This window comes from Paramormyrops kingsleyae, chromosome 25 (assembly GCF_048594095.1).
Source record: "Paramormyrops kingsleyae isolate MSU_618 chromosome 25, PKINGS_0.4, whole genome shotgun sequence".
NCBI lineage: Eukaryota > Metazoa > Chordata > Actinopteri > Osteoglossiformes > Mormyridae > Paramormyrops > Paramormyrops kingsleyae.
The window spans coordinates 5,663,893-5,688,640 of NC_132821.1; the positions used below are offsets into that span (position 1 = coordinate 5,663,893).

The following is a 24,748-nucleotide window of genomic DNA, read 5'->3' on the forward strand; positions in this document are numbered from 1 at the left end:
AAACGGGGGAAAATGTTTTGAAATAATTTAACCATCAGAAGGCAATTTAAAATTATGAAGAGCGGATTAAAAAAAAGTCCCACAAGTAATTTTTTGACAATCCGAGCGATTTTACTGATTGACGATAAGCCTAAGGAGTTCTTTTTTATATATAACTACCAATAAGAACTTTAAAGTAGTTGAAGGGGTTTTTTATTTTATGTGAGAGTCAATGGCAAATCTTATGGAGAAAATTTATTCCGTGATTCAGGGTTTTCTGCTTTAAACGCTTAATTGCTGTGACGGTTGTTTACTGAAGTATTTTACATTTAAATACACACCATTAGGGTGACCAGATAATCCATATCATCCCGGACACTTTGAGCTACTTCTAGTTATCTATCCATCCATCTGAAACCGCTTATAACATAGGTTATCTGGTCACCCTAAATACCATGGTTAGCAAACGGTTAAGAACTGCAAATTAGTAACTTAGTGTAATACATCTCAAGGACGGAACAGACAAACCTTGGCTATAAATAAGAATTAAATTGACTAGGTGAGAACGATCTGTTGTGACTTATATAGTTTGCAATGTAACCAGTTGGGGTTTTTTTAGAGTTTGATGGGTGACTGATAATTTTAATGGTTGTTGGTATCATTTAAATAACAATTTCAGTAATAATTTTACTAATATATATGTTATAATTTAAATTACATAAAATAATAATTTATGAATAATAATAATAATAATTGTTTTTATTCTGTTTTAGCTAAGAATTTGTAGGCCTAAAACAAGAAAACTGTTTACTTGTCACAACGTGAGCTTGTGTAACATTTATTTATTTTTGAATTATGTAACATTGCTTCATTGTATGTAATTTTGCACACACTTATAGTCTTTCTTCTTAACAGTAAATGGCACATCTATGGACAGCTGGCAAAGTCTCCCTTTGGCTGGAGCAGAATGACCTTCAGGAATTTCAGCAGGCCTTCCTAGGTAATCATTTCAATGTAGGCATCCTACCAGTGTCCACGATGCACCACTAGAAAACCAACATATGACAAACTCTTGAAACATCAACAAATATATCATGAAAATGGGAGTAGATTCTTTATTGTATGTGGACTGGAGAACTGTCCAAGAGAGTAATCTTCCATAAAGTCCTTGCAAAACCATGTAAGGAAGAAATATAAGCATCAAGTACTGAAATTTGAGTTAATCTCAGACTCTGATCCCTCTATCTGGTACAGTTGAATCTCCTGAATCCTCTGTATGACATTGTACAGAACTTTACTGAGACTTTGAAAAAACAACTGGCCCTATTTTCTTTGAAGCTGCAGAAGAAAAATGTTGTACGAAGAAAAGTGCAAACATTTGCTGTTACTGAAGTGGAGTCAGTTTTCAAGTATCTAAAACTATAGGCAAATGTTTTCAAAATGTTTGCAGACTTTAAATGTTGATTTTTCAAGTCCTCAGCTTTCATTTATCCTAGATGACAATTTGCTTGAATACTGCTTCAGTGCAGTGAACAGCACATATCAACCTGAGATACCGTGTTGAGAAATTGAACTTAATTGAACCTGTTGAATATGTCTTGGGCAATTTCATGGCAAACAAGCCAGTATAGTCATTTGAAATATCCAACTATGGTCTCATGTTGAATACTCAGTTTCTTGGAATGTCAGCCCTACTAATCTAAAATATAAAATATGTTGTTTAACCAATTCAGTTTTGGCTAACAACTCTGAAATATGTTAGCCAACTTACTTTAAATAGAATGGACAGTTATAGCCATGCATTTATGTGTGGGTTGCCTGTGGTGTTAATGCAAGGTATCACAGGGAGTAGTACTGTAGGAGCTCAGCACTTGTTAACTCTCCACTGATGTATTTCACATTACTCAACAAATGAAAACAGCACAACGACTTAGCAGAGACACTTAATATCAACAGGGCTATTACTGTTACATTGTAGCTCAAAAATAAAATACATATATACACTCACCTAAAGGATTATTAGGAACACCTGTTCAATTTCTCATTAATGCAATTATCTAATCAACCAATCACATGGCAGTTGCTTCAATGCATTTAGGGGTGTGGTCCTGGTCAAGACAATCTCCTGAACTCCAAACTGAATGTCAGAATGGGAAAGAAAGGTGATTTAAGCAATTTTGAGCGTGGCATGGTTGTTGGTGCCAGACGGGCCGGTCTGAGTATTTCACAATCTGCTCAGTTACTGGGATTTTCACGCACAACCATTTCTAGGGTTTACAAAGAATGGTGTGCAAAGGGAAAAACATCCAGTATGCGGCAGTCCTGTGGGCGAAAATGCCTTGTTGATGCTAGAGGTCAGAGGAGAATGGGCCGACTGATTCAAGCTGATAGAAGAGCAACTTTGACTGAAATAACCACTCGTTACAACCGAGGTATGCAGCAAAGCATTTGTGAAGCCACAACACGCACAACCTTGAGGCGGATGGGCTACAACAGCAGAAGACCCCACCGGGTACCACTCATCTCCACTACAAATAGGAAAAAGAGGCTACAATTTGCACGAGCTCACCAAAATTGAACAGTTGAAGACTGGAAAAATGTTGCCTGGTCTGATGAGTCTCGATTTCTGTTGAGACATTCAAATGGTAGAGTCAGAATTTGGCGTAAACAGAATGAGAACATGGATCCATCATGCCTTGTTACCACTGTGCAGGCTGCTGGTGGTGGTGTAATGGTGTGGGGATGTTTTCTTGGCACACTTTAGGCCCCTTAGTGCCAATTGGGCATCGTTTAAATGCCACGGCCTACCTGAGCATTGTTTCTGACCATGTCCATCCCTTTATGACCACCATGTACCCATCCTCTGATGGCTACTTCCAGCAGGATAATGCACCATGTCACAAAGCTTGAATCATTTCAAATTGGTTTCTTGAACATGACAATGAGTTCACTGTACTACAATAGCCCCCACAGTCACCAGATCTCAACCCAATAGAGCATCTTTGGGATGTGGTGGAACGGGAGCTTCGTGCCCTGGATGTGCATCCCACAAATCTCCATCAACTGCAAGATGCTATCCTATCCATATGGGCCAACATTTCTAAAGAATGCTTTCAGCACCTTGTTGAATCAATGCCACGTAGAATTAAGGCAGTTCTGAAGGCGAAAGGGGGTCAAACACCGTATTAGTGTGGTGTTCCTAATAATCCTTTAGGTGAGTGTATATATAGACTAGCTGCATAACTGTTTGTTATTACTATGTTGTTTCTTAGGTTTCTGTTTTGGAGGTTTCTGTTGGTCTGCTCACTATTCTTGGTTGTGACATTGCTCACATCTCACCCATATGCTGGCAGATGGTCTTCCTCTCTGGTATAGCTTTTGAGTGCCATGCTGTTTGTTTTTGGTGCCCCCCACACATAAATACCATAGCAAAATCACTTACAATGAATGATTTTGGCCAACAGGTGTTGTTCTGTTAAATATTGCTTTGGTCTTAATGAAAATTCAAGTAATGATTAAAAACATTTAGGAATGCCTCTAATCCTCTCTACTTCTACAATTATTTTTGTCTGGTGTTGTTTCTCTTTGCTGTAGGTAATGAAGTAGATGGGCCTACACTTCTGCATATGTCTGAAAGAATGGATGAGTACATTTTTCCAAAAAAAAAGACCAGGTGAAGTTCCTGTCTGCTTTAGCCCAGCTAAAAGTGTAAGTTACATTATACAGTTAAGTCATGTAATTTCAGACTTATTGAGATTTCTAAGGATTTACTTATCTTGTTTTTTGTATCTTTTTAACATGTTGGCTTTATTTAAAATCTCAATTTCTACCAATTTTGCAGTGAAAGCCAAGCCCCTGTGAGTCAAATAACCCCAGCAGCCCAACCTATGATGAACTGCAAAGTCCGGTTTCATTGCATTGACCAATAAGGATGCAGCTCTGAAGTCACATACAAAAAACAGAGTAAAAAACATGCTTATTCAAGCATGGATCATTTGAGCCAAGAGACCATGTAAGTCTTTGTTCCATAATATGAGTTTTTTTTAAGAACTGATTCATGGTATTACAGTGGTTTTACAATAGGATCATCCGTTCACTTTCAGCTAAACTTTTACATTTTGCCACAATCTACTGACATCAGAGCATGTGAGCGGAGTGGAGCGGAGCGTGAGCGAGGAGCGGAGCGGGCGGAATTTAGTCAGTGCGCGGAGCGGCTTTGTAATTAAGGCTGGAGCGGTTGCTCTGTCTCGCTCCAATTTCGCTCCGATACCGCTTACACTACGACTCTAGGGTGTGCCAAAATCTACCCAGAATTCATCTGTACAATTAACAAGACTGTTACACAAATTGGCCGAGATGGAATTCGTAAAGTATTTCACAAAGGAAACTGATAAATCATACAAGTGTACTATTCCTATCAAACGTAGCCTATAGATGACAATAATGCAGGGCAAGAACAACAATGTGGTGAAACTGTTTCAGTGAGTAAAGATTCACTTTGGAATCACTTTTCTCAGAAACATGAGAGTGTGCTACGTGAACAGGCGGAAGCCAGAGCAAAACGTGAGCAAGTTTTATATGGTTGTAGCATATCAAGTATATAAGTAAATAAAAGTATAAAAGCCTATAAAGTAAATATTGGTAATCAAATAAATTAGATTTGTCATTCAAAGTAGGTCTAATAGGATTTTTTAATTTCACGTAATGCTGTCAGTGAAATTTTATTTTATAGAGCCGCAGCAGCAGCATCAACAGAAAAAAACTATTTTTGTGTGGAATGCCATTGCCAAACCTGTCCGTTGTTGCATATATGTTGTTTAAAAATTAATATTTTCTGTTCTGAGTGGCACTGTTGCCGTTGCTCATATTTCTTTATGATATAAGGCTTCGGTTTAAGGTGACATTTGTTAGGCATGCAGATTATTTTAAATTTTTAAATTGGTGCGAGCGTGGAGCAATTTGACTGGAGCGGGAGGACATTTTAGTGGAGCGAGGAGCGGTGTTGAGCGGAGCGGCGTAGTGCGAATTAGAGCGGAGGAGCGGGCGGAGCCAACAGCCTCGTGAGCGAGGAGCGGAAATTCTCACCGCTCCGCTCCGCTCACATGCTCTGACTGACATGGCATCAGCAGTGTGCTCATACTGCCAACTCTGTTGTCCGTTTGATCTGATATTATAATCATTACGATATAGTCACATGACCTTTCACCACATACAGATTCATTTCATTTCCACCACTCCATCTAGGTGCCTAACTTTTTTTGGCACACAGTGTATATCTCCAGAGTTGCAGCTCTGACTCTGTTTTACATCTGCCAGCATGCTGCAGCCTGCCCAGTAGCTGCAGTGACTAAATGGCTGCATATCTGATCATATCTGACCTGGCCCTTCAAACACATATGAATGGAATAGAAGTACTCCCTATGTTAACAACAGTATACATAAGGCTAAATTTATATAACGTATATACACACACACACACACACACACACACACACGTACTTACATACATACATACATATATGCTAAAAGCCCTGGATGAAGGCCCCCAATGTCCACGCTGTGTTGCAGATGTGTGTCAACCAGGACAGCCCTGCAACATCCAGAGCCTTGAGGAGCTCCGGGCGGATCTCATCCACCCTCGGGACCCGGCCACCGAGGAGTTTAACCACCTCAGCGACCTCCGCCCCAGAGAGAGGTGTGAGGGCGGAGCCAGAAGAACGTCAGCGTTCGTCTGCTCACTCTCAGCGGTGTAGAGCCACCGCTCCTGGATGTAGCTGAGGACCGGGTCAGGCAGCAGGTACCGGACACTGCGGCCATGCCGCAGCGCGCGGCGGATGTCTGTGGCCGACACGTCGATGGCCACCCACTCGCGCACCACGTGGATGTTGCGGTATTGTGGCCAGAGGAGGTCGGAGCCCTGAATAATGGCCTCTGGATTGGATCCACCGCGGGTGCTGCACAGCAGTCCAAAGTTGTTGACGATCTCCTTGATGTGCTCAGGCTTCCACAGCCCTGGCACCCCGAAGGAGTCCCGTCAGCATCGCAGAGTAGCATCAACCGCAGCTCATCTGAGGAGGCAGGGGAATAATCAGCATTAAATAGCAGTTTATTATTATTATTAATAATAATTAATAACACGTTTTATTTATATAGCGCCTTTCATACACTCAAGGACACTTTGCAAAAACATTTAACGAGGCAGGCAAGTTCAATACAAGACGAATAATATTCATTGAATAGATGTGTTAACAGGAGCTTAAAATGGATAACAGAGTTTTCGTTACAGAGACTAAGAGGAAGAGCATTCCAAAGGTTAGGAGCTGTTACACTACTGTAAATGCTCTGCCACCCATAGTTGATAACCTGTGCTTAGGTACAGTGAGTCAGTCTGCGTCGGATGATCTTAATGCAGGAATGTACGGAAAGAGGAGCTCAGACAGATAATGACCAGCTTGTTTCAAGGTACGCAGCTCAGTTGTGAACCATGGGGAAGTCCGGGTAGCAGGGACAGACAAGGATCTAATAGGTGCATAATGGTCTAAAACTTGTGACATTGTGGAATTATACAGATTCATTGGGCAAGACAACTGAAAAACATGATGAAGACAGGAAGCATCGACAGACATAGAGAAGGATAATTGATCAACATTCTTAATGTTACGATAGGTTATTTTCGATTTTTGACTTAGTGTAGGCAGCGGATAACTGAAACTAAATTCAACCAGCTTGTGATCTGAGATTCAAATGAAAGAACCAGATGTTCACATTCTGTACACCGGTGGAACAAACAAGATCCAAGGTATAACCCTTATCATGCGTTGGAAAATCAATATGCTACACAAAACTGAAAGAATTCAGTACTGAACGCAGCTCGCTAGCCAATGGACAGTCAGTATCCACATGAATATTAAAATCGGCAAGCAAAATCACAACAGTAGACATGCCACAAACAAAAGTAAGAATCTCATTAAGATCAGGGAAAAAGTTAGGGTGAGGCTGCAGAGGTCTGTAGATTAATATGACGTGCAACGAAGCCTTTCCAGCAATTTCAAAAGCCAGATATTCAAATGATGTAATCCCATGAAACTCAACAATTGCTGTTTCAACACAGTCGCGGTGTATCACCGCTAGACCACCACCCCTGCCCGTCAGATGGGGTTTATATAGAAAACTATAACCCGGAGGTGTAAGTAGATTTAGGTGCAAGTTATCTTCAGGTTTCTGCCATGTTTCCACAAGCAGCAACATGTCCAGATTTTTAGAAACAGTCAGGTCATTGAGGAAAGTAGTCTTATCCGTCAGCGACCTACAGTTCAGGAGCGCCCAGCGGAGAGTTAAGTCAGTATGTAGTCCTTCGTTACGCCAGTCTGGTTCCTGGGAGAGCAGTTCCTGCCGGTGATGCCTGGGAACAGATGTTAAAGATCAGTTCAGCCAACAGGGGGTGTAATGGTCAAAGGAAAGGACTCATAGCTGAAAGATGGGGCCGTTCTTTCACCCTTAGGGTGAACTCACCGTAGCACTTTGTCTCCAACCATTCGGCCTGCCTGCTCTCCCAGCTGTCCACCTCAATCCAGCTGTGGTTCTCAATCCAGCTGTGGTCCTCTACCGCCAGCTTGGCCATTTCCACCCGATGGCTGGCCTCGATCAGGCCCTTCTTCTTGTAGCCATCACCCACTGGTGATATGATCCCCTTCACAACTTCATAATGTCCTGGGGAAGCCAAGCACAGCACAGGTGTCCTATGTTGAGTATGGTTCATGCTTTTTAACAAAGTAAGTTTCACATTTAAACTTCGTGGAGCTAAAAGTTAGCATGGCATGCTATGTACCAGTATTTAGTTTGTATGTCATACTTAATGTTTCCAAAAAATTACAAGTTTTTATATAACAAAATGTAGTTGGCATAAGCATTTTGTTAGTAGTTTATGACAGGCCAGTGCGCCGTGTATGAAGGCTAGCAGGCGGAGTACCTTTGATCTCCAGTTGCTCACGTGCCAGTTGAAACATGCGCAAGTGCATGTTTGTGACTGGGTTGTAGGAGCCACAAGACAGCAGCACCACATTGGTTTTCTTTGGTACCTGCAGAAAATGCATTGGGAAACATTACAAAATGACACTACATGTAGTCACATGCAGTTTTCTGAATGGGCAGAAGGACAGGGTCCAGTGATGGCACCAGTCTGCTAGTGACCTTTCAACTATCAGCCAAATGTCTTAATCCAGTGAGTGATACACCAAATAAGCCAGATGCTTCAGCTTCTGACTCTAAGTTCTTCAAGATCAAGATTGCTTTATTTGTCACATGCACAGTTGTACAGGTACAACATGCAGTGAAATGAATTTTATCCTGATCAACCCGACCATACATATACAAACATTACAGTGGGTAAACAGGTCAGGTAGACAGGGGATATAGGAAAAAACAGAATTACATGAGGAGAGAAGAGGCGAATAAAAAAACAGCCCCCAGACTGTACTCCAGTAGGGAGTATAATGTAGGAACAGAAAAAAACACCTCAGCAACATAAGCACATGGTCACCACACCTTACAACATAAAAAGTCGTGACTTGCAACAGGGGTGGGGAATGGGGAGGTGGAGGTAGTCCAGCATAGACAAACATCCATCCGGTCCTGCAGACAAACGGCGCTGGTCAACAGACCCGCCTGTTCATGCTGGGTGGTATGAAGCAGCGAAGGCTTGGGATGGGGGGAGGGTGTCCTTGGGATTGGGGGAGAAGAATGCAAGAGTGTCTCACTGCCTTGTTCTTCTGGGGGAGTTGTTGAATTCAGCAGCGGCCTTGGCTGAGGCCAGTGCTGATTAAGGGGGAGCCAAAACCAGATTAATAGGGTTATTTCAGTTTTCGGGTGAGAAGCTGTAATTTCGCAGCTCCTCTAATGTCCACTCTGGTCTCCGCCATCCAAAATCCTTTGCAGAGCCGTGAGCTTCTCCGTGATGTTATCAAATCTGCGGTCCATAGTCACAGTGATGGTATCCAATTTGCGATTTACACTCACCTAAAGGATTATTAGGAACACCTGTTCAATTTCTCATTAATGCAATTATCTAATCAACCAATCACATGGCAGTTGCTTCAATGCATTTAGGGGTGTGGTCCTGGTCAAGACAATCTCCTGAACTCTAAACTGAATGTCAGAATGGGAAAGAAAGGTGATTTAAGCAATTTTGAGCGTGGCATGGTTGTTGGTGCCAGACGGGCCGGTCTGAGTATTTCACAATCTGCTCAGTTACTGGGATTTTCACGCACAACCATTTTCGGGTTTACAAAGAATGGTGTGCAAAGGGAAAAACATCCAGTATGCGGCAGTCCTGTGGGCGAAAATGGAGTTTTTATCCTCAGGCCATTCAGCTTCTCAATTGAGACATGTCCAACCCCTCCTTTTTGTAGTATTACATTCTTGATCACTGCAGAGCAACCTAATTTTTGTCTGTATTAATAATGTCTGTCATTCCATACTGTCTCCATCATTTATTACTGTACATGCACTGATCATGCTGCTACACCATTACAAGGGTCTCTAAGCAGTTCACATTGTTGTGCAGACATTGCAAAATGCACTTTATCTTTATAACTTGCACATATGCAAATCTGTCTCAGATTTGTTTAATCTGTTTCAAAGTTTTACTATTTTCCTACATTGTTTTACAAATTTAATTTGTGTTCTTTGCTTGATTTTTTTTTATTAATTATTTAATGGAGGCACAGTCAAAAAGAGCGGTTCACTATACATTTCACTGCATGTTGTACCTGTATGACTATGCATGTGACAAATAAAGAATCTTGAATCACCTTCCTTCACTCTGACTGTTCTCTATATCTGTGTGTGCCAATAGAGGTGAAGTGGGCATACGTGTTATACAGTATAAAACTTGACAAGATTGTAAGCAGAATGCTATGACATAGCTATGATGAAGGGGCTGACTTGCTGATTTATGAATTAAAAGAAAACATGTTTTAGTTTTTTTATTGATTAAATAGACAGATGATGACATTGTACAAACATTTTGAATATTTAAAAAAATATTTTCAAATATTTTCCCCTCCTGTTGACAGGCTATCCCCCAGTAATAACTGGGTACTGTACCTTGCTCATGACTGCGACCGGCACACTGCTTGTCAGCTGCCCACTGCTCCTTCACAGATTGGTCACATGCAGAGGTCACATTTAGTGCACTGTGCTGTGGTGACAAATACTTACTTTAATAATAATAAGAAGAAGAGTAGTAAAAATTGTTAAATACAACTACTAGTAGCAACAAGAATTGTAATTAAGAATATTAATAATATACGCATACATGCACATATTTTATTATATTTTTAAATAATTAAGTGTATGTCCTAATTTAAAAAGAGAGAAATCCATTTATGCATTTACTACTGTTTTTGATGTCTGAAAGTGTAAAAAAATTACGTCTTTAGGCGTGAAAAATCGACATGTTGATTTTTTGCATGTGAAATTTTTAGCAAACCAACTAAAACAGAATAAAGAGAAAGTAGCTACTGTATCTCTTCAGTTACAGACCCCAATGGGAAGGCAACTCAAAGCCTAGGAGAGATAAATAGGATATTTAGGCACTTCTATAAAAAATTATACTCACCTAATATTAATCCAACCAATTCTGAAATAGAAGAGTTATTAAATAACATCGACCTACCAAAATTAAATAATGAACAAATAACGGCATTAGAGTTACCTCTCTCAATAGTGGAACTTCACGATGCACTACAATGTATGCCTAACGGGAAAGCCCCAGGTCCAGATGGATTTCCAGCAGAATTCTACAAAACATTTTGGCCTCTGCTAGCACCACTCTTCCATAGAATGGTTATAGAAATTAAAGAAACTGGCAGCATCCCTCCAAATATGAATTGTGCAGACATTAACCTGCTCCTCAAACCTGACAAAGACCCTGCTCTCCCCTCTAGCTATCGACCAATATCACTCATAAATGCGGACCTTAAAATCATCAGCAAGGCACTGGCTAGTAGAATTGAAAAAGTGACACCTTATATAATACATCCAGATCAAACGGGTTTCATTAAAGGCAGACAGTCCACTAACAACATGAGGAGACTAATTGGCGTAATAGACTACTGCAACATTCAAAATAAGGAAGCCATAATCATCTCATTGGACGCAGAAAAGGCTTTTGACAGGGTCAACTGGAAATTTCTTTTTTTTTTTCTTTTTCTTTATTTTACATTACATTCAAGGGCAAAGAGTGTGGCCGCTCCGAACTCACCAGTACCGTGGAAAAAGGGAAAAAAAAGAAAAACAGGGGGGGATACAGAAACAACAAGCGTAACAATAACAGACATCAATCAACATGGGGAGAGAGAAAAAAAAAAAAAAAGGTATACAGAAATAATAACACTAATAATGTAGGTGGGATGGAAAAAAAATAAGTAGGCCTATAGGGGAATACAGAATACAAACAACCATAAGAAACATAACACTCATCAAACAACAAGAATTATAACAACATCAGTGATAATAATAATAATTAATAATGTGACAAATCGGTATTATATATATGTAGCATACACACACGTGATCGTACTGTTATATATGTATATTTCAATTCCTAAACCTCTAACATACCCTAAAAAGTAATAATAATAATGATATTGATCGCTCAACCATTCTTATATGCATGTGCAAGTGTAGGTGTGACCTGATTTGTCATTGGATGTGCTGGCATTTAATGCCGTCAGGGGAGGCGGCAGCACCTCCCCCCCCCCCCCTCCAAGCCCAAGGTGAAGGCAGGAGAACCAGGCAACCGAGGCCACCCTACCGCCCCCCCGGCACAAGGGCCCACAGCCACGCACCCCCGAGACAACCACCCGCCCAACCCGAGAGGGAGCCCGCGAGGGACTAAGGGGGCGCCAACCCCCGCACAGAGAGGCCCGCAGAGGGAGGACGGGCGGCAAGATGGCAGAGTCCCCCATCCCCCTCCCCGCACCCCCAAGGCCCTAATGTAATATGGATTGTGTATATGACTAAGGTGCAAAAAGTGGGCGAGCAGTTGAGGCTCGGGCACCCCACCGCTGGCAGACGGCAGAGCCCCACCTGCCTCAACCCACCTCCTCAGCCATGTGGTGTCATGTGGTGTCTAACATGCAAGTAAAAATTGAGGGGCAGTGTCTCGGCGCACCTCCCCACCGCCCCTCAAGGCCCTAGTGTTGTGTGAAATGTGGTGTTGGGCCCAGGGGAGCAATAAGGGCGTGCCAGGAGTGGGCCCCCCCCGGCACCGGGGCCAGATCCCCGACTGGCCCCAATTAGTCCCCATCCCCGACCCCGCACAACCGGCAGGGACGGCCAACCGAGGTGTTCAGGGGCGCCACAGGCAGCCCGGCAGCAGGGATTTCTGGAAACTTCTAATGGCAACCTTACTAAAATTTGGATTTCGCGAGAACTTCGTAACCTGGATTAAAATTTTATACCGTTCACCTAAAGCCTGCGTAAAAATGAATGATCAAATCTCCCCAAGCTTCACTCTCAGAAGGGGCACTAGGCAAGGTTGTCCACTTTCTCCATCACTATTTGCTATATTTATCGAACCATTGGCAGCAGCAATTCGGAATAATAATAATATCAAAGGTATTCAAACAGCAAGTATAACCCATAAAATTAGTCTTTATGCAGATGATGTATTACTTTTTCTTCAAAATACACAGGGTTCCCTCACGGAGACGATAAGACTCATAGATAAGTTCTCCTCCATATCAGATTACTCTATTAATTGGAACAAGTCGACTACTCTTCCAATATCTTGTGACTTCCAGTCCAATCCAACTATCCCACTTCAATCTGGGAACATTAGATATCTGGGTATTAACATTTCTGCCAAGCTCTGACGCGATTAAATTACAGTCCGCTGCTTAAAAAGATAGAAGATGACCTTGCACGGTGGAACAATCTAGCCACATCACTTCTGGGAAGAGTAGCAACAATCAAAATGATGATCCTACCAAAAATTCTCAATGGTTCCGAGTCAGCCTCCGTGGACTTGGTTTAAATCACTGGACTTCTTAATTTCAAAATATCTATGGAAATCCAAACCACCATGAATAAGTTTAAAAACTTTACAGAAACCCCAAAACTGTGGGGGTTTGGAGCTTCCCAATTTCTACAACTACTTTCTTGCCAATAGATTGATATATGTCCTAAAATGGACTACGCAAAATAACTTACCATAACTGGCTGGATATTGAGCAAACTTTCTGTAATGATATTCGAGTCCAGGACCTGCCATTTATCAGTCATATACTTAAACGACATTGCTGTTTAAAGAGCATCAACATCAGCACATCGATGACAGCCTGGTGGGAATTTCTTAGAATGAACCAAACTTCACTGGTCCCATGCAAACTGACAGCCATCTGGAACAACCCTGACATCCTGTTAAATAAAACAGTGATAAACTTCCTGGCTTGGCATAATAAAGGAATCAAGCGCCTCGAACATATAATCCAAGACAATCGCATGATATCATTTGACAAAATAGCAGAAACTTATAACATTGAGAAAAACAAACACTTAGAATATCTTCAACTTAAATCAATAATACATAATAGATGTTGCCGTAAGCAATTAGATCTGGAGCTTTCACCTAAAATAGCAAACTTCTTAATAACTCCAACTAAAAAACTACTGTCTAGGATTTACGTGCATCTAGCAGAATCTGATACAACGCTCTCACTCCCTACCCATAAATGGGAAAGGGATTTACTCATCAATCCAGACACTAACTTCTGGAGGCAAATTTGCTTGAATACCTTTCGAATGAATCAGAACTCCAACCTGCAGCTATTACAGTACAAAATTTTACACAGAACACACTACACAGGGCAGAGGATGTTCCAGATGGGTATCAGAGATACTGACATATGCCTAACTTGTAAGAAGGACACACCAGATAATTACCTGCATGCTTTCTGGTACTGCACACTGGTCAACGAATTCTGGCAAAGGATTTGTGAAGACTTATCGACACACCTAGGGCATCCCATCCCACCCTCCCCCTCACTCTGCCTGCTTGGGGACCTCACTAACACTAATATGGACACGAATAAATCTTGCATGCTTCTTACAGTACGAACCATTGCTAAGAAAACAATCCTTCTGAACTGGAAGTCAAAAGAAAATTTAAACATAAATCTGTTCAAAAATCTACTCTTGGATTATGTTTCCATGGAGAGGATGTCTGCCTGTAAGAAAAATCATTTGATCGATTTTGAAGATAGTTGGACTCCAATAATTAATTTTTTAATATTAACATTTTTAAAATGTCGTCAGGGGTGGTGTGGCCTTGCCGTCACCGTCCCGGGTTGGGGGCTGGGTTGTTGGGGTCCTCTGGTGTTTCTCTTGGCTGACGGCGCGTGGTCAGTGTCTCTGGGTGGCCGCTGGCCTGGCCTGTTGGGGGCGGTGCGGGGGATGGGGGGTTCTGCCCCCCCGGGGTGGGTGGCGTGCTGGGGGGGGATCGGCGACTGGGGCCTCTGGGTTCCGCCTGGGCCGCTGCGCTGGGGTGGGTGGGTTTGGGGGCGTGGGCTCTATCTGCTGGGGCCGCTGCTCTGGCTCCCGGGCGGGTGGTCGCCCGCATGCTGGGGGGCCTGGTCTGCCCGGGCCCGTTGCCTGGTGGGGGCGGGTCGTTGTCTGCCATTGGCGATTCCGGTGCGGGGCCCTCGGGCGCTGTGGGGTGGTTGAGGGGGGGGGGTTTGGGGGGGGGAGCCTCTGCCTCGCCTGGGGGGGGGGCCTGGGGTGGTCGGGGGGCGGGGGTCACCCCGCCTGGCTGGACCGGCTCCCCATTTGCCGGGGGGTCTAGGGTTGTCCCGTCCTTGATTGCTAGCTGGGGTCTCATTGGGCGTGGTGGGGTGGGTCTCTCCCGGTCTGCGTTTGGGGGGGGGGGGGGGGGGACTAATCGGGGCCAGTCGGGGATCTGGCCCCGGTGCCGGGGGGGCCCACTCCTGGTATGCCCTTATTGCTCCCCTGGGCTCAACACCACATTTCACACAACACTAGGGCCTTGAGGGGCGGTGGGGAGGTGCGCCGAGACACTGCCCCTCAATTTTTACTTGCATGTTAGACACCACATGACACTAGGGCTGAGGAGGTGGGTTGAGGCAGGTGGGGTTCTGCCGTCTGCCAGCGGTGGGGTGCCCATGCTTCAACTGCTCGCCCACTTTTTGCACCTTAGTCATATACACAGTCCATATTACATTAGGGCCTTGGGGGTGCGGGGAGGGGGATGGGGGACTCTGCCATCTGCCAGTGGTGGGGCCCTCATACCCGAACTGCACCCACTAATTTTTATGCATTGTAGACATAAACACAGAACTCTCTCACATATTTACATGCACACTTCACACCAACATGGGTCGGGGAGGGGATGGGGGCTGAGGGGCCCCCCCTAACTCTCTGTATCTGACCCACCGGGTGGAAGATCCATCATGGGGGGATTCGGGCGGCCCTGGCGGGTGTGGGCGACCTCCTCTCTTGGGCTGCGGGCCGGGTGGTGCTTGGCTCTGCTGCGCCGTGGTGGGGCCCTGGCGGGCAGTCCGGGGAATCTTGGGACGCTCTGGGCCCTGCTAGCCGGATTGTGGGGTTCGGTTTGGGCTGGGCGGGAGGTCTGCCGCTCCCCGGTCGCCGCGGGTCCGCTCCCGGGTGGGGGGTGGCTCTTTGTATGGGCCCCCCTTGGATCATCCTGCAGTGTTGGGGGGGAGGCGTGCCGGGTCGCTGCGGTGGGCGGCGGTCTGTCCTGCCGGGGGACGGGCTGGGGCTCCTCCGGTGTGTGGGGGGCCGTCCGCCGTGGGGGGGGGGGTGGGTGTACCCGGTTGGTGGGGCCCTTCGGCCCTGGACCCGCCTGCCTTCGGTGCGGGGGTTGCGGGTGGGGCTGGGGGGCTTGCCGCCCGTCCTCCCCCTTCGGGTCTCCCTGTACGGGGGTTGGGGGGGCAGCAGGGTGGCCTCGGTTGTCTGGTTCTCCTGCCTTCGCCTTGGGCCTGGGAGGGGGGGGGGGTGCGGTGCCAGCACATCCAATGGCAAATCAGGTCACAACCAACACTTGCACATACATACAAGAATGGTTGAGCGATCAATATCATTATTATTATTACTTTTTAGGGTATGTTAGAGATTTAGGAATTGAAATATCACATATATAACGGTACGATCACGTGTGTGTATGCTACATATATATAATACCGATTTGTCACATTATTAATTATTATTATTATCACTGATGTTGTTATAATTCTTGTTGTTTGATGAGTGCTATGTTTCTTATGGTTGTTTGTATTCTGTATTCCCCTATACTTATTTTTTTTCCATCCCACCTACATTATTAGTGTTATTATTTCTGTATACCTTTTTTTTTTTTTCTCTCTCCCCATGGTGATTGATGCCTGTTATTGTTACGCTTGTTGTTTCTGTATCCCCCCCATGTTTTTCTTTTTTTTTTCTTTTTCCACGGTACTGGGGAGTTCGGAGCGGCCACACTCTTTGCTCTCGAATGTAATGTAAAGTTGTCCTCCGAAGAGGGGGGGTGGTGGGCAATAAAAAAAAAAAAAAGAATTTTTTTTTTTTATTGCATTTAAAGGCGTGCAAATTTGACGTCTCTGGCTGTTAATATTTGACGTCTTTAGGCATAAAGTTTTAAGATGTTTTGGCCCCATTTACCTTCCATAATTTACTTCCCAGTTACATTAAATCATGCCCACATTCCAGTGACGAAATCTTAGCTGCGATCAAGCACAGGGATGCGCAGACGAAGACGGAATGGAATGGAGACAACGTTGAAATTCGGTGGAGCAAACGAATTGCATGTTATTCAATCACTATTATTACTAGGACTGTTTTTATGGTTTTTTTTTCAAACAATATATACATCACCGATTCTTGAAACTTTGGCAAAAACATGTCCCACTAAGAAAAGTGCTCATTCTATTGGAAATTAATAACATTTTCATGAATAAGAAGAATCAAGGTTATAATTAGGGGTCCTTTGCACATATATAAGGTTCTTATTTTTATTTTTATTAATGTAATGATTATATGCTGGCCCATTGAGTACAAAATCAGTTGTCCTCCGATAGGTAATAATCATTTCAACTTGATTAAAAAAAAAACAAAAAGTAATAATTGAATTGAATAATATCTTTACCACATGAAAGAATACATTGTAATATGTATTAAAAACTACAAACAGTGAGTTTTGAACAGTATTTACTATTACTTTGTGGTTGCTCAAAATGTGTCCCACATATTCGTCACCATATTCGTCAGATATTTATCAAAAGCAATAAAATCAGGCAACTACATTCCTGAGGACCCCATTTTCAAACCTTCAACTCTACTGTTGCTTCAAGATCACTCAAGCTCCTGTAAGTTTGCTATTTTCTCTTAAACTTGTTCATATTTTTTGATACTGCTACTGTCACAACCATAACATGTCAACACCATCCCTTTTGTAAAAAAAATATTAGATTAGATTATGACATAAATGTATACTTTTTACAAAGAGGTCTGCAGTAGCTAGCAACAGAGGGGAAACAAAATAGCTAATGTGAACAACTCATGCATATCATGTGAAAGAGTAGGTTTTTGTCACCACCATCAGGTTTTCTGTCTGACGGTGGTGACAAAAACCTCCAATTGTTCCTCAACAGAGGCTAGACTATAATTGTTGATCACAATAAATACCAATATGACCTGTGATGTTTCATTAACCTCTTTTGTATTTTTTATTGATGTAATTCCCCCTATATTTCTTCCATATCTTCCAACCCTGGGGGATGAAGTGTGCCTTCCCCCTCTCTCTCAATTCACTATTATGCCATGTTCATTTGGCTTACGTTATCCAACATTCACAACACTCCTCCCAAAACCCCCCACCCCCCGAATCATTACACTCAACTTTGACTTTATGTATTTTAGGAAGTTATGGCAGTGAGAACTGGTAAAATAAAGTTTAAATAAATGACATAAATGCTCTAATAGTACACGTAAGTTAGTGGTTTATTTATTGTTAGTTACTGTAATGTTACGCTGCTTTATTTGTTTAATCGTCCAGTCTGTGAAGAGATTGTTTTAGGGTGGCACATGCCCCTGAGGCTATCCCATTGCTGCGCCCCTCCGCAATACCTCTGCGCCCCCCAGTTTGGGAACCACTGTTATAGACCAAGGTCTTGGCTGTTTAGCAATGTACCAGTGCAACCTCCTCAATTTGTGTTTTTTTCATAAAATAGGCATTTTTTCAGTTATTACTTTGTTTTTGTCAACACCATTAGACACAATTAAAGGCAAATTATTATTTTTTTATTTGGTCTAATATGTATTTATTTCTCTTGATATTTGTTGTCTATGTTTCCAAGCCCTTCTCTGACTTCTCTTATCCCTTCCATTCAAGTCATTGATATTTTGTATCTTCCCTTCCTCCACCCTCTTCTTCCATCTTTGCCTTTCCATTCTGAGGTATTCCTCCTTAAAACTTTCATTTTTCTTTGTTCAGTTGCAGACCTGCATGCTCCAGTGTATTTAACACAGCCCATAGATTGTGGTCATGCTGTTGAATGTCTGTTCCATAAACTATCAGGTCATTCAAATAGTTCTGGACTCCCTGATGTCCTTCCAGTAGAGAAGCCATCAGCTTCTGGAATGCTGAAGGGGCTGAGGCCAACCCATATAGCAAGCGATGGAAATGAAAGACCATCATGCGTGATGAGCGCAGCCAAATCGCGGCTGTCCTCCTGTAGTATCACCTGGTGATAGGTGCTCGCTAGGTCTATGCTGGAGAGCACAGTGGCACCTCAAAGCTCTGCAAAGAGATCCTCCATATGGGGAAGCGGGTGGCTGTCAACTATGAGAGCTTTGTTAGGCTCTCTGAACTCCACACAGAGACAAATTTTGCCATTTTTTTTAATGGTTACCACTATCGGGGAGACCCATGGGGAGGCGTCTATGTTTTCAATGATGGCTGCTGCCTGAAGGTGAACCAGTTCATCAGAAGCCGCCTGACTGATGGAAAACGGCAGTCGCTGAAATCTCTGCTGCACTGGAGGCAAATTTTCTCTGACTTTCATGCGATGGACAAACCCCTTTGCCCATCCAATGGGTGAGGACTTGACTTTATCCGACTGCTGGACCATTTCATCAGAAGAGGGTGGCAGTATAGCCGTACCCTGAATCCGGAGGCCCAGGGCAGAGAGAGGTTCAGAGCCTATGCAGAAAGCTACATGCACAAGGCAGGGAATAACCCAGGACAGGGGCGGCGACCCATCGCAGTATAAGATCATGACCTTTGGAGGTTGAGAGCCTATGCAGAAAGCTACAGGCACAAGGCAGGGAATAACCCAGGACAGGGGCGGCGACCCATCGCAGTATAAGATAATGACCTTCGGAGGTTCAGAGCCTATGCAGAAAGCTACAGGCACAAGGCAGGGAATTACCCAGGACAGGGGCGGCAACCCATCGCAGTATAAGATCATGACCTTTGGAGGTTGAGAGCCTATGCAGAAAGCTACAGGCACAAGGCAGGGAATTACCCAGGACAGGGCGGCAACCCATCGCAGTATAAGATAATGACCTTCGGAGGTTGAGAGCCTATGCAGAAAGCTACAGGCACAAGGCAGGGAATTACCCAGGACAGGGGCGGCAACCCATCGCAGTATAAGATCATGACCTTTGGAGGTTCAGAGCCTATGCAGAAAGCTACAGGCACAAGGCAGGGAATTACCCAGGACAGGGGCGGCAACCCATCGCAGTATAAGATCATGACCTTTGGAGGTTGAGAGCCTATGCAGAAAGCTACAGGCACAAGGCAGGGAATTACCCAGGACAGGGGCGGCAACCCATCGCAGTATAAGATCATGACCTTTGGAGGTTCAGAGCCTATGCAGAAAGCTACAGGCACAAGGCAGGGAATTACCCAGGACAGGGCGGCAACCCATCGCAGTATAAGATAATGACCTTCGGAGGTTGAGAGCCTATGCAGAAAGCTACAGGCACAAGGCAGGGAATTACCCAGGACAGGGCGGCAACCCATCGCAGTATAAGATAATGACCTTCGGAGGTTGAGAGCCTATGCAGAAAGCTACAGGCACAAGGCAGGGAATTACCCAGGACAGGGCGGCAACCCATCGCAGTATAAGATCATGACCTTCGGAGGTTGAGAGCCTATGCAGAAGCTACAGGCACAAGGCAGGGAATTACCCAGGACAGGGCAGCAACCCATCGCAGTATAAGATAATGACCTATATCACAAAATCCCTGAAATTCAGTTGCTCAGTACTCTGTTAGTAGGTGTAATACTAAATATGCAACATATCAGAGCAACATAATGGAGACCCAGTGAGTAAATTTAATGTAAGGTGCTGAGTACTAGCAGGCCCGTCTCTGAGGAAGGGCAGGTCCCACAGCGAGCAGCTTATTCGGGGCCCCAGCTGAGACCAGCAGAAACCAAGTACTGCAAACCATAGTGCTGCTACTGCTTGGTCATTGTAATACAGATACAACTATAACAAAGAATCATAACTCACTGACTGCTGACCATCTACAGTGTGACCTTTCTGGACCAGCTAGCACCAAGCAGTAGTGTGGCCATGCATGTTGCGTTAGCCTGTGTGAGGCTATGTGATCTCTGCTCTTAGAGAGGATTTAGATTAAGTGTATTTCCAATATGTATTTAGTAGGGGTGTAACAAAATTCATGGTTTGATGCAATGTGTCAGGGATCCGGACGTCTCGGGCACGGGAACGAGGCATGGTGCACAAAAAGGGGCGGACGACCCACTGGCGGCTCCGAGACAGATGGGGTTTTAATCAAAAAAGAAAACACTACAAACACAAAACCAAAAGGACCACGCTGGGTCAAACAACTAAAGGGGATAAATAAAGACTACAAATCACAAATAAACATAAACTGGGCAGGGACACATGATACCAATCTAACCTCAAAAATATCTGAATACAATCACAATCAACAACACACACAGAACACATCATAGACAATGAACCACTAAGGAACTAAACAGAAGCAGGAACTAAAATACTAAAGGGGTAACGAGACTAACACAGGACAGGGGGGTATTCCAGAAAGCAGGTTATGTGACATACCCGGGTAAGTTTAAGGGTAAGTTAGTGGATAACCTCAACTTTCGGTTCCAAAAATGGAGGTTAACTTTCTGGGTATGTACGTAACCATAGCAGCTTACTCTCTGAAGATAACCTGCTACTGAGCAGGTTATGTTCCAGGGTCAGTTTGTTGCAGAAGGTTACTGAGCATGGCGTGCCCTTTTGATGACGATCCTGTGGACGTGGAGGCACAAATTATACAAGGTTTTTTTCACCGGGAGAGAGTTATAAGACCGCGTATTGATGTCTTTTCATTTCCTAATGATTATTTGAAAAAGCGTTATCAGTTTTCAAAAGAATCGTTAATTTACTTAACATCTCTTGAAACCGCATATTGCAAATGTCACAAACCCAAACCGCGGGTCTGCGCTTAGCACAGAAAACATTCTGTACATAGCACTTCGGTTTTTTGCGTCAGGGCATTTTTTGTACAATATGGGCGACGCAGAGCATGTGGGAAAGGCAACTGTGTGTACACACGTTTGTACAGTTCCCTGTCCATAAAGCTCTGCGTGTTATTAATGAGGAATTCCATAGAGTGGTAGGTTTGTCCTTTGTAGTAAAATCTATGATGCATATTTATTATGTAGTCATACTATTTATATCTATACATGTATTCATCCTGCACACACACACACTTGGTATTTCCATATATGACTTTCTATTTCAGGGTTTCCAAATGTAATTTGGAATACATGTAATACATGTATAGTGACAATAAAAGGCATTCATTCATTCATTCATAATTGGGTGCATTGATGGCACCTACATTCCTATTAAAGCTCCTTCAATAAATGAGGGAGACTATGTTGATAGGAAATCTATTCATAGTATCAATGTGCAAGTAACTTGATTTTGTATCCTTAATTTTTTGCCTTGTTAAAATCATCAAACTCATTACTTTTTTCCACTAACTATCGGTAATCATTACAGGACAGTACAATGCTGGTTACCACTGGTTGCCCTCAGATGGGGTGAGGGGAGGTGGTGGTGGGCCCCCGCCAGTTAGACGGGCTTCAGCCTTTTTTCTATTAGCTACATGACAGAAAGAATATACTAAATCGTGTTTAATAAATAGTTCAGTGATCGTGTAATCAAATATTACCTTTTTGCAGAATGTTTTTGTGTTTCATTTTGACTTGGCTCAAAGTTCTTCTGGCTCCAGAAGGATTACACCTTATTAAATAAGAAACCATATATTCCTCGTCGATACACATTGTTATTTTAACCTAAAGAAATGAATGGCAGGACAAGTAAATGCTTTCATAGTGATTTAACAGTCAAAAGGATGCGGAAGGGGTACGTGTTTAATTATTTTGCATTATAATAAAAGGGGAGGCGATGTCAAATTTGCAATTTAATACACACGCATTTACTCTGTCCGTTATTTTTTGCCAAGCCAACTCTCTTTCTTTAGCCGATGCAGCCGTATTGCTTTTTTGATTATTATTGGCTTGAATTCTTCATATGCGTGCATTAAAACTTGCAACTCCGCCTCTGTGAAGTATGCCGCTCTCTTTTTTTCACTTTGATTTTCCATTTTGACTCGTGAAATCGGCGATCAATTGAAAACGTCTTTATGTATGCACGGTGCACGCGCATTAACTCTGGGTAACCAATAGGAGGTTGATTGAACTTACTCTTCTCAGGTGTTTTGGAACCGACATACTCATGGTATGCGGGTTTGGGGTATATCAACCCAGAGGTTAAGATTTACCAAATGGTAAGTTAACCAAGCTTTCTGGAATACCCCCCAGGTGAGACTAATTAACAAAGACCAGGGAAACAGGGCACAGGTGAAACTAATACTCAAAGGAACTAAACAGGGAAACTAATAACTAACCAAGGAAACAGAAACCAACACTAGGGAATCTAAACAGGTAAAGACACAAGCAGAGGGCACAAGGAACAAAACCAAAAACCATATACAAAATCACCAAATACAATAACTAGACAAACTCAACTGAAACACTAGGGAGCAAAATACAAAAACAGGAGGCGGGATTCAAACACAGGACAGATGGTACAAAGACAACCGGACGCTCAAGGTGTTGAGCCATGAGGCCAACAGAACAGAGGACACTCAAAGACAAACATGAAGGACGGGATGACCAGCAATGCCTGCTGGCCAAACGGGGAAGGGACACAGAGTGAGACAACAGGGGCTGACCCTGACAGCAATGGTTTAGGATACGGTGTAATTTCAGTACAGCAGGAAAAACAGAAATTATTTTGGAATTATGTTTTATTAGAACTGCAAACACAACACAATTAGGAACAGTTGCAATCCAAATGCATGCGTCTGTCCAGGTGTCTGAATAGCAAAATCTAAGAATAATGTTTCCATGTTGAACATCTACTTGTGAATTCAGGCTCTGCCCCTGTCAGTAAATGTATTTGTTTTTTCATTGTGCATACCGGACTGAACATTATGTACTAGACAGTACACAGTCCATACATGTACCGTTACACTCCTAATATTTAGCCAAAATGACACTCAGATGAAATGTGGTTGCATACAGTTAATGGGGAAAAAAATCATTAGTTTCCTTTTTGGGTGGCATGGCGGTTGCACTGCTCTACTGACGGCTCTGAGTCGTGGATATTATGTATGTAAGTATGTATGTATATATTTACCCTTTGTGTTCAGAGAGACCCCTGCAGGAGTCATCTGGTCTGGATCGGCACAGAAATGGAGGGAGCTGCTTCTGAAATGAGCCCCCCTGTGGGGTGTAAAACAAGGGGAACTGAGAGGTAAGACAGAAGCTGTGTGTGTTTGAATTTCATTATAAAAATCTTTCCAGCATATTCCAAAGAGAGAGTAATCAGTTTAAACTTAATATATTTTCGCTGGAGTTCAGTGATTAAGGTCCGTGGGGCAGATGATTTACGTTTACCATTGAATTTCAAGAATATACCCTGTTCTATTATAACAAACAGATCACCCCTTCTATCAAAAATGGTCACAAAAATTGAAGAATATTCCCTGGACGCCGTCCTCTGCTGCCATCTAGCACTGATGTTTACATTTTTCAAGACATCTGTGGGACATGAGATGATTTTCTAAATATTCATACGCAGACCTGTTCTGGGCAGAAACACCATACTGGCTGAAGTGGTGGAGAAACTGAAGAAGACTGGAATACAAGAAGCTACTCCTGCTGACCATTATGCTGGACCTGGAGATGTGGAGTGGGACGCCTCTACTGGGAGAAAACACAAAGCTGTCAAGTCCTGCCTGGTGTGTCTGGCCTCCTACTGTGAAACTCACCTCCAGTCTCACTATGAGTCTCCAGCTTTTAATCAGAATCAGAATCAGAATCGGGTTTATTGCCAAGTACGTTCACACATACAAGGAATTTGCTTTGGTGGTTGGTGCCAGAGATGTGGAGGTAGATATATCAGCATATAAATATATAATATAAATAAAATGTACATGGGGTATGTTCAGGGTGGAATATATACATATGTAACATACTTGTGTTAGGATGGGGAAATGGGATTTGAGTGAGTGTTCCTGGCCTTATTGATGAGGTGGGCCGCGGTGGGGAAGAAACTGTTCTTATGCCGTGATGTTTTGGTCCCAATGGACCGCAACCTTCTGCCAGAGGGGAGAGTCCGAA

The 24,748-nt window shown here is 43.3% G+C and overlaps 2 protein-coding genes and 1 pseudogene across 2 annotated transcripts in view; 2 read left to right on the forward strand and 1 right to left on the reverse strand.

Moving 5' to 3' along the window:
* LOC111844187 (tripartite motif-containing protein 16-like) overlaps nt 1-24,748 on the forward strand; it is a 153,578-nt gene that overhangs the window by 27,709 nt on the left and 101,121 nt on the right. The window lies entirely within an intron of this gene.
* The window catches only part of LOC111838683 (uncharacterized), a 30,659-nt gene continuing 8,512 nt past the window's right edge, over nt 2,602-24,748 (forward strand). The window contains exons 1-5 of the mRNA XM_072707758.1: nt 2,602-3,687; nt 3,821-3,991; nt 5,548-5,776; nt 23,776-23,879; nt 24,207-24,366. Coding sequence (XP_072563859.1) covers nt 23,818-23,879; nt 24,207-24,366 — 222 coding nt within the window. The 5' untranslated portion in view covers nt 2,602-3,687; nt 3,821-3,991; nt 5,548-5,776; nt 23,776-23,817. The remainder of the gene's footprint in view (nt 3,688-3,820; nt 3,992-5,547; nt 5,777-23,775; nt 23,880-24,206; nt 24,367-24,748) is intronic.
* On the reverse strand, nt 5,078-6,075 carry LOC140583119 (nicotinamide/nicotinic acid mononucleotide adenylyltransferase 1-like; annotated as a pseudogene).